We start from the raw sequence: 15,279 nt of genomic DNA, 5'->3' as shown, positions 1-15,279 counted from the left end.
TGTGGGATGAAAATCGTTTTTGTAAAAGTCATAGACAAATACACGATTTTATTGAATTTCAAGAATGTTTTCGTCGAAAAAAAAATCATGCGATTCTATATTACGCTTCCACACAGAAGCTTTCTAGATAAAAAGTAATCGATAGCCTACTAAAATACCGCGAACCATTATCCAACATCTGGAGAAAATCTTACCAAAAAATATTAAAAAAATGTATCTTACAAAATTTTATTTCTAGAGAAAGTCTTGTCAAAATTTTATTTCTATAGAAAATTTTGTCAAAATTGCATTTCTATAGAAAATTTTGTCAAAATTTTATTACTATAGCAAATTTTATTAAAATTGTTTTCTATAGAAAATTTTGTCCAAATTTTATTTCTAAGACAATTTTGTCAAAAATTTATATTTCACAATTTTTTTTTCTATAGAAAATTTTGTCAAAATTTTATTTCTATGAAAAATGTTGCCAACATTATATTTCTATAAAAAAAAATTTCAAAACTTTATTTCTATAGAAATCTTTGTCAATTTTTTTTTTCTATAGAAAATTTTGTCAAAATTTTATTTCTATAGAAAATTTTGTAAAAATTTTATTTCCATAGAATATTTCGTCAAAATTTTATTTCTATAGAAAATTTCGTCAAAATTTTATTTCTATAGATAATTTCGTCAAAATTTTATTTATATATACAATTTTGACCAAATTTTATTTCTATAGCAAATTTTACACAATTTTATTTTTATAGAAAATGTTGTCAAAATTTTATTTATTAGAAAAGTTCGTCAAAATTTTATTTATATAGAAAATTTTGTCAAAATTTTATTTATATGGAAAATTTTGTCAAAATGTTATTTATTAGAAAATTTCGTCAATTTTTTTTATATAGAAAATTTTGTCAAAATCTTATTTTTGTAGAAAATTTTGACAAAATTTTATTTATATAGAAAATTTCGTCAAAATTTTTTATTTCTTTAGAAAATTTTCTCAAAATTTCATTTCTATAGAAAATTTTGTAAATTTTTTTTTTCTATAGAAAATTTTGTCAAAATTTTATTTATTAGAAAAGTTCGTCAAAATTTTATTTATATAGAAAATTTTTTCAAAATTTTATTTATATGGAAAATTTTGTCAAAATTTTATTTCTATAGAAAATTTTGTCAAAATTTTATTTCTATAGAAAATTTTGTCAAAATTTTATTTCTATAGAAAATTTTGTCAAAATTTTATTGTTTTACAAAAATTTTGTCAAAATTTTATCTCTATAGAAAATTTTGTCAATATTTTCTATATATATATATATATATAGACAATTTTGTCAACATTTTTTTCTATAGAAAAATTTGTTAAAATATTATTTCTATAGAAAATTTTGTCAAAAATGTATATTTCAAAATTTTATTTCTATAGCAAATTATGTCAAAATTTTATTTCTATAGAATATTTTATTAAAATTGTTTTCTATAGACAATTTTGTCCAAATTTTATTTCTAAGACAATTTTTGTCAAAAATTTATATTTCAAAATTTTATTTCTATAGAAAATTTTGTCACAATTTTATATCTATAGAAAATTTTGTCAAAATTTTATTTCTATAGAAAGATTTTATTTCTAGAGAAATTTTTGTTTCTATAGAAAATTTTGTTAAAATTGTTTTCAAAAATTCCAAATTTTATTTCCCAGACAATTTTTTCAAAAATGTATATTTCAAAATTTTATTTCTATAGAAAATTTTTTCAAAATTTTATTTCTATTAAAACTGTTGCCAACATTGTATTTCAGTAAAAAATGTTGTCAAAATCGTATTTTAATAGAAAATTTTGTCAAAATTTTATTTCTATAGAATTTTTTTTAATTTTATTTCTATAGAGTATTTTGTCAAAATTTTATTCCTATAGAAAATTTTATTTCTAGAAAATTTTGTCAAAATATTATTTCTATAGAAAAATTTGTCAATATTTTATTTCTGTAGAAAATTTTGTCAAAATTTTATTTCTATAGAAAATTTTGTCAATATTTTATTTCTATAGAAAATTTTGTCAACATTTTATTTCTATAGAAAATGTTGTCAAAAATTTATATTTCAAAATTTTATTTCCATACAAATTTTGTCAAAATTTTATTTGTTGTTGTTTTTTATTGCAGCTTTAAACCATACATTGACTAAACTACAAGTGTAGCTTAACCAACAGAGGAAAGCACGCTCAAAATAAACCCAGCCAACTGAATTCAAATCGATGATTTGACAGTGGCATAGGAAAAGAGATATGTTTGTTTCGAATTTATTTCGACATAAGCCGGCTATCAATGTAAAACCTTTTTTCGGAGGGTTCAAGTGTGGTTTTTGTTGGGTTTAAAAAAACTGCCTGAATTTATTCTGATAATTGGTTGAAAGTTTTGCTGCAAGTAGAGGATGCTGATGAGGAATGTGGTAATTCCGAAATGTGCGTCCATCCAACCATCTTGCAGTCGATAGGGCTTTGCCCAAATAAATTTGACAAACATTCTTTTCCTCTGTTGGTTAAGCTACACTTGTAGTTTAGTCAATGTATGGTTTTAAGCTGCAATAAAAAACAACAACAATGCTTAAAGAACAAAACCAACAATAACAAAACAAAACGAATGGAAAATTTTATTTCTATAGAATATTTTATTAAAATTATTTTCTATAGACAATTTTGTCCAAATTTCATTTCTAAGACAATTTTTGTCAAAAATTTATATTTCAAAATTTTATTTCTATAGAAAATTTTGTCAAAATTTTATATCTATAGAAAATTTTGTCAATATTTTCTATAGAGATATAGAAAATTTTATCCATATTTTTTTTTACTATAGAAAATTTTGTTAAAATTTTATTTCTATAGAAAATTTTGTCACAATTTTATTTCTAAGACAATGTTGTCAAATATTTATATTTCAAAATTTTATTTCTGTAGAAAATTTTGTCAAAATTTTATTTCTATGAAAAATGTTGCCAACATTATATTTCTATAAAAAAATGTTGTCAAAATCGTATTTTTATAGAAATTTTTTCAATATTTTATTTCTATAGGAAATTTTGTCAAAATTTTATTTCAATAGAAAATTTTGTCCAAATTTTATTTCTGAGACAATTTTGTCAGCAAAATATTTCAAAATTTTATTTCTATAGAAAATTTTGTCAAAATTTTATTTCTATAGAAAGATTTTATTTCTATGGAATTTCTATAGAAAATTTAGTTTCTATAGAAAATTTTATTAAAATTGTTTTCAAGATTTCCAAATTTTATTTCTAAGACAATTTTTTCAAAAATTTATATTTCAAAAGTTTATTTCTATAGAAAATTTTGTCAAAACTTTATTTCTATGAAAAATGTTGCCAATATTGTATTTCTATAAAAAATGTTGTCAAAATCGTATTTTTTATAGAAAGTATTGTCAAAATTTTATTTATGTAGAAAATTTTGTTAAAATTTTATTTCTATAAAATATTTTGCCAAAATTTTATTACTATAGAATATTTTGTCAAAATTTTGTTTCTAAAGAAAATTTTTTCTAAAATTTTATTTCTATAGAAAAAATTTTATTTCTATAGAAAATTTTGTCAAAATTTTATTTCTATAGAAAAATTTGTCAATATTTTATTTCTGTTGAAAATTTTGTCAAAATTTTATTTCTATAGAAAATTTTGTCAATATTTTATTTTTATAGCAAAATATGTCAAAATTTTATTTCTATAGAAAATTTATTAATATTTTTTTCTATAGACAATTTTGTCCAAATTTTATTTCCAAGACAATTTTTTCAAAAACGTATATTTCAAAATTTTATTTCTATAGAAAATTTTGTCAAAATTTTATTTCTATGAAAACTGTTGCCAACATTGTATTTCAATAAAAAATGTTGTCAAAATCGTATTTTAATAGAAAATTTTGTCGAAATTTTATTTGAAATTTTTTTAATTTTATTTCTATAGAATATTTTCTCAAAATTTTATTCCTATAGAAAATTTTGTCAAATTTTATTTCTATAGAAAATTTTGTCAACATTTTATTTCTATAGAAAATGTTGTCAAAAATTTATATTTCAAAATTTTATTTCCATACAAATTTTGTCAAAATTTTATTTGTTGTTGTTTTTTATTGCAGCTTAAAACCATACATTGACTAAACTACAAGTGTAGCTTAACCAACAGAGGAAAGCACGCTCAAAATAAACTCAGCCAACTGAATTCAAATCGATGATTTGACAGTGGCATAGGAAAAGAGATATGCTTGTTTCGAATTTATTTCGACATAAGCCGGCTATCAATGTAAAACCTTTTTTCGGAGGGTTCAAGTGTGGTTTTTGTTGGGTTTAAAAAAACTGCCTGAATTTATTCTGATAATTGGTTGAAAGTTTTGCTGCAAGTAGAGGATGCTGACGAGGAATGTGGTAATTCCGAAATGTGCGTCCATCCAACCATCTTGCAGTCGATAGGGCTTTGCCCAAATAAATTTGACAAACATTCTTTTCCTCTGTTGGTTAAGCTACACTTGTAGTTTAGTCAATGTATGGTTTTAAGCTGCAATAAAAAACAACAACAATGCTTAAAGAACAAAACCAACAATAACAAAACAAAACGAATGGAAAATTTTATTTCTATAGAATATTTTATTAAAATTGTTTTCTATGGACAATTTTGTCCAAATTTCATTTCTAAGACAATTTTTGTCAAAAATTTATATTTCAAAATTTTATTTCTATAGAAAATTTTGTCAAAATTTTATATCTATAGAAAATTTTGTCAATATTTTCTATAGAGATATAGAAAATTTTATCCATATTTTCTATAGAGATATAGAAAATTTTATCCATATTTTTTTTTCTATAGAAAATTTTGTTAAAATTTTATTTCTATAGAAAATTTTGTCACAATTTTATTTCTAAGACAATGTTGTCAAATATTTATATTTCAAAATTTTATTTCTGTAGAAAATTTTGTCAAAATTTTATTTCTATGAAAAATGTTGCCAACATTATATTTCTATAAAAAAATGTTGTCAAAATCGTATTTTTATAGAAATTTTTTCAATATTTTATTTCTATAGGAAATTTTGTCAAAATTTTATTTCAATAGAAAATTTTGTCCAAATTTTATTTCTGAGACAATTTTGTCAGCAAAATATTTCAAAATTTTATTTCTATAGAAAATTTTGTCAAAATTTTATTTCTATAGAAAGATTTTATTTCTATGGAATTTCTATAGAAAATTTAGTTTCTATAGAAAATTTTATTAAAATTGTTTTCAAGATTTCCAAATTTTATTTCTAAGACAATTTTTTCAAAAATTTATATTTCAAAAGTTTATTTCTGTAGAAAATTTTGTCAAAACTTTATTTCTATGAAAAATGTTGCCAATATTGTATTTCTATAAAAAATGTTGTCAAAATCGTATTTTTTATAGAAAGTATTGTCAAAATTTTATTTATATAGAAAATTTTGTTAAAATTTTATTTCTATAAAATATTTTGCCAAAATTTTATTACTATAGAATATTTTGCCAAAATTTTTGTTTCTAAAGAAAATTTTTTCTAAAATGTTATTTCTATAGAAAATTTTGTCAAAATTTTATTTCTATAGAAAATTTAGTCAAAATTTTATTTCTATAGAAAATTTTGTCAAAATTTTATTTATATAGTAAATTTTGTCAAAATTTTATTTCTATAGAAAATTTTGTCAAAATTTTATTTCTATAGAAAATTTTGTCAAAATTTTATTATATAGAAAATTTTGTCAAAATTTTATTTCTATAAAAAATTTTGTCAAAATTATATTTCTATAGGAAATTTTGTCAAATTTTTATTTCTGTAGTTGAAGGCGAATATTTTGAAAACTCTACCATATCATCAAAAATTCGGTCGAGTTCTACCAAACAGTAAAAATCTACCATTGTTGGTAGAATTCTACCAACTATGGCAACCGTGAATTTAGGGCCAACGAAAAAGACAATGAATTATGTATTGCCTTATATTATAGGCTCACCGGGGCATATCCTTTTTCGAAGAAAAATAATCCATAAAAGCAAAATCGTAAAGAATTAAATGAGACGAAACGCACATGGTGAATTTCAGATTAAGTGAAACATCTGTCCCCATGGATGACTACTACAATAAACTCTTATAAACCCATAAATGACCAGACTATATAATGATAGGAAAGACCATCAAAATGAGAATTTTCTATAAGGAAAAAAATGGAAAGCAAACCTAAAAGCATGACGAAGCATAGTTCACGGTTGAATGCTTGAGTTATTTGGATGGGCAACGTAATGTCAAGCAATAAAATATGCAAAGATTTTTCATACTTTAGCCAAAAGTTTTTTAGTTGTTAGTTTTTGCAGACCTTAACGGAATGTTGTCCTTTTCACTTTGTCTTTTATTTTCATTTGAATGAAGGACAGAGAGGACAAAAAAATCAAAATGCTTTTGCCAAAATTCTTAGAAGCACAAGAGCTAATAATGACTATGCTTGTAATGAAATTAAATGAACATAAATAAATCAGCAAAGGATAAGAGAAGTAATTTAGGAATGCCAAAATGGATTTTTTGACTAGCAAACTATTTAGTTAAATAAGAGACTAAGTCGAATTTTCGTCCTTATCGCTACCACTGAGGCCTATTTTACAAGTTCCGAGGGTAAGTATTACGCGGACCTCTACGATATGGAAATTAGAATCTAATAAGGGGGACCTTTTTTAATATCCCAATATGTAAACCAATCATCCGACTGGTTAGAAGGCAGAACCACCTTGAGGCAATTGTTAGCATGTTGCATAAAGGGGTTCATATTTGTTGTCCTATTCATTTTCAATTGAATGAAGGATAGGGAAGAAAACACAAAATGTTTTCGCCAAACCTCTTGGTAGCACAAAAGCTTTTAATGACTATGCTTGTAATGAAATTAAATGAACATAAATAAATCAACATAGGATAAGAGAAATAAGTTAGGGATGCCAAAATAGATTTTTGAATAGTAAAATATTTTGTAAAATAAAAACATTAAGTACCTCGAGGCTAAGGACAGATTGGTCATGCCTCGGTTTAACATTGTAGCTTCTCACCGCTTCAGCTACAGTATCCTCATGAATCCTGTTTAGACCTGTCTGATATGCTGTCTGATCTAGAGGCTCACTTTTGTAACGCTAGATCTCGCGCTCTAGAAGGTAAAGATCAACCCTTACATTCCTGGGTGGATGTTGCCTATCCACACGATGGTGATTTCGATGACAACTTCGATAGCAACCCAAGAGGTACTCCTTTGACAACATGTAATTGTGTCGACGCACTGGGATGATCTTAGTCTCCACATAAAGGTGATCCAGCGGTGTACTGCGGAGAATTCCTGTTGCGGTTCTAAAGACAGCGTTCTGACAGGCCTAGATGTTATTCCACTGCGTGTCGCTTGTTTGTGGTGTCCACACTGGAGCTGGATAGTTTACCACTGACCGGCCAATTGCCTTATAAGTAGTCAACAAGGTTTCTTTGTCCGCACCCCAAATGCTGCCGGCATGTGACTTGAGGACTTCCGCGGAGCTTGTTCCAAATTGCAGTGGCATGGGCAGACGACTTAAAAAGGTTGTCGAATGCGACCCCGAGTATCTTGGCTACTGTCGAAATTATTTTGCCATCGACTCTAACATTCAACTGCCTACGTACTTCCGACGTCCATGTAGTGAACAGTGTGGCTGAGGATTTGGTGGCAGATATCCTCAAATTTCTAGCAGTGAAATAACTGGTAAGATCAGCAATGTAGACGTTTTGACGATCGCATATGTCATCAGCAATTGGCTCCGATGCCATGATTGTACAGTCGTCCGCATATGATATAATCTCGATGCCGTCAGGAGGGCAATGTAGACGTTTAGACGATTGCATATGTCATCAACAATGGGGCCGGGTGCCATGATTGTACAGTCGTCCGCATATGATACAATCTCGACGCCGTCAGGAGGGGTATAATCGAGGACAGGTAGAGATTAAACAGTCCCACCCTGGGGAACTCCCTGTTTAACTCTACAGTGTTTTGACATCTTGTCCCAGAACTCCACGTACGACTGGCGTCCGCACAGATAATTCAGAAACCCAACACTTCGTTCCTGCTGGTAGCGACGTATTTTCGGTGTTCTCCAATAGTGTGGCATGGTTGACCGTATCGAATGCCTTAGATAGGTCAAGCGCCACGAGGACCGTTCTATGACACGGCTTGGGCTGATTGAGTACCATATTAATGTGTGCCGAAATGGCATGCAAGGCTGTCGTCGTGCTATGTACGAGTAGCTTACGGAATTCATGTTGATGGTGGGCAGCTGGAAAATTCTTCACATGGCTGGGGAGGAGTAGTCCCTCAAGTGTCTTGGCTACTGGCGAGAGAAGGAATATCGATCTGTACGATTCACCTTTACTCGAATCTTTGCTTGGTTTCAGTAGTGTAATCACCCTACCCATCTTCTAGACATCGGGTATAATGAGTGATTCTAGGGACAAATTGAGGAGTCTGGTCAGGTACTCAACTCCCAGTATTCCCAGATGCTTCAGCATCAACACTGAAAATCCGTCGGGGTCCAGCGTCTTGGATGGTTTCGCGCTGTTGATGACATTGGTAACTTCAGCTGCGGGAAATTGTGGTGTGTCATCCGCTCGGAGACCACGCGATGAGTGGCTCTCCTTTTCGCTCTATCACTCTCGGAATGCTCGACAGACTGTCGGTTGAAGTATCTATGCGCAACTCTTCTGATCAGTCTCAGCCACGTCGCCAAAGGTGACAGAAATCCCATCATCCCTCGTAGCTGGGTTCGAGAGGGCTCTCACTGTTGACCACAATTTACTTGTTCCCGTGCCTAGGTTATGTTACATTGCTTCAGGTGCTCTAACCATGTGTTCCGCTTGTGCTCGTCGACTATCTTACTAATCTCTAGATTCAGTTCCCTGATTCTAGGGTTAGCAGAGTTAGTGCGACGGCGTTCATCACGCTCGTCAGCGAGTCCCGCCACTTCAGCTGCGAAGTTGGGCCTCACTTGGGCCAGCGGGTATGAAGCGATGATGTCCCGGAACACCCTCTGGGCAACATGAGAAGGAGACGAGAGCTCACTGAAGCGGTGATCTGTATATTCTCTCAATGTCTGTTAATGTTATGGGCCGCCATAACCTCTCACGGTCGTTCCCCGCTCTTATATATCAATCGTGGAGTCAAAATAAATGCTGGATATTATCGGGAAAATGTCCTAAAGACAGTACTGAAGCCCTGGGAAAGCATATCGCTGGCAGAACATGGACCCTCCATCGCACTTAGCACGCATCAACCTAGAATGATTTAAAAATGATGCTCTTCGCCTCATTTCATCACTGGCACCACCTAGAAAATCTATTGCTCCACTTAAAATGTTAATTTACTCAATTAATGTCTGCGATTGGTTTTCATTTTTACTTAATAATTAATTGAATTAATAAAATTTTAAATTAGAAAATGTTCAAATTCAATTAAAATTTTAATTGAAAAAATAACTTTTTTTCTTTTTTTATATTCTATTAAACTACCTTTGAACTCCTGTACTAATAACCAGAAGCGATAAAATCTGTAAATCTCAATCATAAAGGGACTATGACTAACAGATTTTCTCTTGTTACACGTATTTTTCTTCGTAATATTTTCTTAGCAAACTACATCTTCTCCATGAAGCATTTCAATGTAATTACTAAGTTAATTATATTTAAAAAAAAAAGTTTCAATTTTGTATTTTGCTCAAGATTTATCCTACGAGTCAGGAAATAAATCTCTTAGACAATTTAGAAGTACTTAAAATGGTTTTCCCAACACCTCAATAAAACGCTTACTACTACAAAATGTTAAGCTATGCGGATAAAATAAAGGTCATAAAGTCATTAGAGAAAATTGCAAACCATAAAAAGGACACGTAAATCTTCGGTGTCTACAGACCAGAAAAAAATTACGCTGATTTAGTTTTTTCTTGTAAAAGGAAATAAGAAAATAATGTAATTTAATAGTTTGTTTTGCTATACTGCACATAAAAAAAAAAACAAGTATATACCATAAGTTCGTCCAGGCCGAAGCTTATGTACCCTTCACCATGGATTGCGTAGGTTAGGTGGCAGCCCGATATATCAGGCTCACTTAAACTATTCAGTCCATTGTGATACCACATTGGTGAACTTCTCTCTAATCACTGAGTGCTGCCCGATTCCATGTTAAGCTCAATGACAAGGGACCTCCTTTTTATAGCCGAGTCCGAGCGGCGTTCCACATTGCAGTGAGACAAATTAGAGAAGCTTTGAAACCCTCAGAAATGTCACCTGCATTACTGAGGTGGGATAATCCACCGCTGAAAAACTTTTTGGTGTTTGGTCGAAGCAGGAATCGAATCCACGACCTTGTGTATGCAAGTCGGGCATGCTAACCATTGCACCTGGGTGGCTCCCGGTGGATTGCGTAGAAACTTCTTCTAAACACTGCCACCCACAATCGAATTACTTGGGTTGCGGAAATGCTTTACGGTGACAAGGTATCTTAAAACCTCCTAACGCCGTCTTCTAAATTGTAAATAAGTCCATACGTGGTATATATTAAATTAAAAATGGCCGATTAAATACGTATATAATTCAGTTTGACAAAATATTCTATATAAATAAAATTTTGACAAAATTTTCTATATAAATAAAATGTTGACAAAATTTTCTATATAAATAAAATTTTGAAAAAAATTTCTATAAAAATAAAACTTTAACAAAATTTTCTATAGAAATAGAATTTTGATAGATAAAATTTTGGTAGATTATTTTTGGCTCGAGTGGCAACCATGATTATGAACCGATATGGACCAATTTTTGTGTGATTGGGGATCGGCTATATATAACTATAGACCGATATGAACCAATTTTGGTATGTTTGTTTGCGGCCATATACTAACACCACGTTCCAAATTTGAACCGGATCGGATGAATTTTGCTCCTCCAAGAGGCTCCGGAGGTCAAATCTGGAGAACGGTTTATATTGGTGCTATATATAATTGTGGACCGATATGGACCAATTCTGGCACAGTTGTTAGAGACCATATACTTACACCATGCTCCAAATTTCAACCGGATCGGATGAAATTAACTTCTCTTTGAGGGTCCGCAAGCCAAATCTGGGGATCGGCTTATATGGAGGCTATATATAATTATGGACCGATGTGAACCAATTTTAGCATGGTTGTTAGAAACCATATACCAACACCATGTACCAAATTTCAGCCGGATCGGATAAAATTTGCTTCTCTTTGGACCAATTTTTGTGTGATTGGGGATCGGCTATATATAACTATAGACCGATATGAACCAATTTTGGTATGTTCGTTTGCGGCCATATACTAACACCACGTTCCAAATTTGAACCGGATCGGATGAATTTTGCTCCTCCAAGAGGCTCCGGAGGTCCGATATGGACCAATTTTGGCACAGTTGTTAGAGACCATATACTTACACCATGCTCCAAATTTCAACCGGATCGGATGAAATTAACTTCTCTTTGAGGGTCCGCAAGCCAAATCTGGGGATCGGCTTATATGGGGGCTATATATAATTATGGACCGATGTGAACCAATTTTAGCATGGTTGTTAGAAACCATATACCAACACCATGTACCAAATTTCAGCCGGATCGGATAAAATTTACTTCTCTTTGAGTCTCCGCAAGCCAAATCTGGGGTTCGGCTTATATGGGGGCTATATATAATTATGGACCGATATGAACCAATTTTAGCATGGTTGTTAGAAACGATATACCAATGCCATGTACCAAATTTCAACCAGATCGGATGAATTTTGTGCTTCCAAGGGGCTCCGGAGGTCAAATCTGGGGATCGGTTTATATGGGGGCTATATGTAATTATAGACCGATGTGAACCAATTTTAGCATGGTTGTTAGAAACCATATACCAACACTATGTACCAAATTTCAGCTGGATCGGATAAAATTTGCTTCCCTTTGAGTCTCCGCAAGCCAAATCTGGGGATCGTTTTATATGGGGGCTATATGTAATTATGGACCGATGTGGACAAATTTTTGCATAGTTGTTAAAGACCATATACCAAAACCATGTACTAAATTTCAGTCGGATCGGATGAAATTTGCTTCTCTTTGAGGCTCCGCAAGCCAAATCTGGGGATCGGTTTATATGGGGGCTATATGTAATTATGGACCGATGTCGACCAATTTTTGCATGGTAGTTAGAGACCATATACCAACACCATGTACCAAATTTCAGTCGGATCGGATGACATATGCTTCTCTTAGAGGCTCCGCAAGCCAAATCTTAGGGTCCGTTTATATGGGGGCTATACGTAAAAGTGGACCGATATGGCTCATGTGCAATACCATCCGACCTACATTAATAACAACTACTTGTGCCAAGTTTCAAGTCGATAGCTTGTTTCGTTCGGAAGTTAGCGTGATTTCAACAGACGGACGGACGGACGGACATGTTTAGATCGACTCAGAATTTCACCGCGACCCAGAATATATATACTTTATGGAGTCTTAGAGCAATATTTTGATGTGTTACAAACGGAATGACAAAGTTAATATACCCCCCATCCTATGGTGGAGGGTATAAAAATAAAAAGATTTTTATTATTTTAGACTTATAAAGTAGTATTGAGTACTTACCACTACGTTTCTGAACCATATTGTGACCGTAAAGACGGCTTAAATCGATGGCATTGACATTGACCGAACCCAACATAATGGCTATAAAAAGTGGCCATGTCAAATGTTTCATTAGAAAGGACATGGCGACAACAGCAACAACAATAACACTAAGCGATGACTCTTTTTGCCTTCCTCACTCAAGTCAAGAGAAATGAACAATGTCAACAACAATCAAAAAAACCAAAAAAAAAATGGAATGAAAACAAGAAAAAAAAACAATTTAACAAAAATAAGAAATAAAGTCTTGGGAAATCACTTTCACTGCTTTCTTTTCTTCTTCTTTTTTTTTCTTCTTACGATTGACTTTTTTATGCTTTAAATGGAATTCAAAGAAATTTTAGATCTTGTTTTTCTTTAGCTTTTGCAAAAGTTTTTCAAACAAAAAAGTAATTTTCTTTTTCGGGGGGAATTAAATGAACTGTATAGAAAAAAACACAATGGAAAATTACAGCAAAATCCCACTCATAAATACACCCACTTTTTCTTTTTTCGATTTTCAATTTTCCCGCACAATATAATGACTTTTTAAACGATTTCCTTAAACAAAGAAAGAAAATTCGAAAAGTCAATGTAAAATTGTCAACACTTTGGCTTCAGTTTATCTTCACCGTTAGAGATTTAAGGGTCACTCCTCGTTTTGTAGATTTACACGTTATTAACACATACGATGACACAGAAGAGAGCTGTGTGGTAATGATGTCAAGTCTCCTTCTCTCTCTCACACACTTTCTGTAGTCAATGAATTTGTTGCATACACATATGCGCCTATATACACTCGCCCCTAACACTGAGTGAGTGTTGTTCTGTTTTTTGTTTTTTGTTCTTCAGCCAGTCGCAATATCCGTTTCCTGCGAACAACTCAGTTTATAAATTGTAGTCGTTTTCCTCTCACTATTTCTACTTCCTGTTTATATGATCTTTGTGTGTGTTCGTTTGTATATATATGGCCTACGTTTGTGTTCGTTGAAATATGTTGGCCTTTAATTCCTTGTAATTAATTTCTCATTCAATTTTATTTGACTGTGTTTTCTGTATGCCAACCAAAATTAACTGGAATTATAAATCGCAAAACAAAACGGAAAAAACGTCTTCCTTTTGTGTGGGTGTAAATAAAACAAATGTTCACAGCAAAAAAAATTATAGTATGATGATTCGTTTCGTTTGTATTGAGTTTTATTTATTGTTTTTTTCGTACTTTGTAGTTGTTTTTTTTTTTGGTTTTTACATGGTTATTCGTTTCGAAAACTGTAAAGAGAGAGAGAGAACATAAAATATACAAGTTAATATATGGTTATATATAATTAATTATAGAATTATAAAGTTGTATTTGCTAATAATATGTAGTATAGAATTTCGTTTGATATTTAAAGAGACGAATAAAGAAAGCCACAAAGAAACTGTAATTATATAAGGTTGTGTTTAGAAAGAAAATTAAGAAGGTTTTTGAATATAAGCCAAGCGTATATTGCAAGGATGAATTTCTTTCAAACTTTCACCGTGAATACCCCGAGGAGATTGATGGAATCTTCACAGAAAAAACTAGTATATACGGCCGTAAGTTCGGCCAGGCCGAAGCTTATGTACCCTCCATCATGGATTGCGTAGAAACTTCTTCTAAACACTGTCATCGAATTACTTAAGTTGCGGTAACGCTTGCCGATGGCAAGGTATCTTAAAACCTCCTGACACCATCTTCTAAATTGTATGTAAGTCCATACGTGGTATATATTAAATCAAAAAAGATCGATCCAATACGTATATAATTCAGTTTGACAAAGTAGACATACAATTTTGATAAAATTTCCTATAGAAATAAAATTTTCACAAAATTTTCTATAGAAATAAAAATTTTGACAAAATTTTCTATAGAAAGAAAATTTTGACAAATATTTCTACAGAAATAAAATTTGAACAAAATTTTCTATAGAAATAAAATTTTGACAATGATGAAAATTTTGTTATGAACCGAATAAAATTTTAACAAAATTTTCTCTAGAAATAAAATTTTGATAAAATTTTCTATAGAAATAAAATTATTTTTGACTCCAGTGGCAACCATGATTATGAACCGATATGGACCAATTTTTGTGTGATTGGACCAATTTTGGTATGGTTGTTAGCGACCATATACTAACACCACGTTCCTAATTTGAACCGGATCGGATGAATTTTGCTCCTCCAAGAGGCTCCGGAGGTCAAATCTGGAGAACGTTTTATATGGGGGCTATATATAATTATGGACCGATATGGACCAATTCTGGCACGGTTGTTAAAGATCATATACTAACACCATGTTCCAAATTACAACCGGATTGGATGAAATTTGCTTCTCTTGGAGACTTCGCAAGCCAAATCTGGGGATCGGTTTATATGGGGGCTATAAATAATTATGAACCGATGAGGACCAATTTTTGCATGGTTGTTAGAGACCATATACCAATATCATGTACCAAATTTCAGCCGGATCGGATGCAATTTGCTTCCCTTGGGGCTCCGCAAGCCAAATCTGGGGATCGGTTTATATGGGGGCTATATATAATTATGGACCGATGTGG

General features: G+C 31.0%; 1 protein-coding gene across 1 annotated transcript in view; it reads right to left on the bottom strand.

The window, feature by feature from the left end:
• Positions 1-15,279, bottom strand: part of LOC142222363 (IDLSRF-like peptide) — a 286,735-nt gene that overhangs the window by 214,637 nt on the left and 56,819 nt on the right. Inside the window, exon 2 of the mRNA XM_075292482.1 lies at positions 12,683-13,969. Within this exon, the coding sequence (XP_075148597.1) occupies positions 12,683-12,806 (124 nt within the window). The 5' untranslated portion in view covers positions 12,807-13,969. The remainder of the gene's footprint in view (positions 1-12,682; positions 13,970-15,279) is intronic.

Source organism: Haematobia irritans, chromosome 1, assembly GCF_050003625.1.
Source record: "Haematobia irritans isolate KBUSLIRL chromosome 1, ASM5000362v1, whole genome shotgun sequence".
Classification (NCBI taxonomy): Eukaryota; Metazoa; Arthropoda; class Insecta; order Diptera; family Muscidae; genus Haematobia; species Haematobia irritans.
The sequence above is the reverse complement of the archived record's forward strand: the minus strand, read 5'-3'. Positions and strand labels throughout refer to the sequence as shown.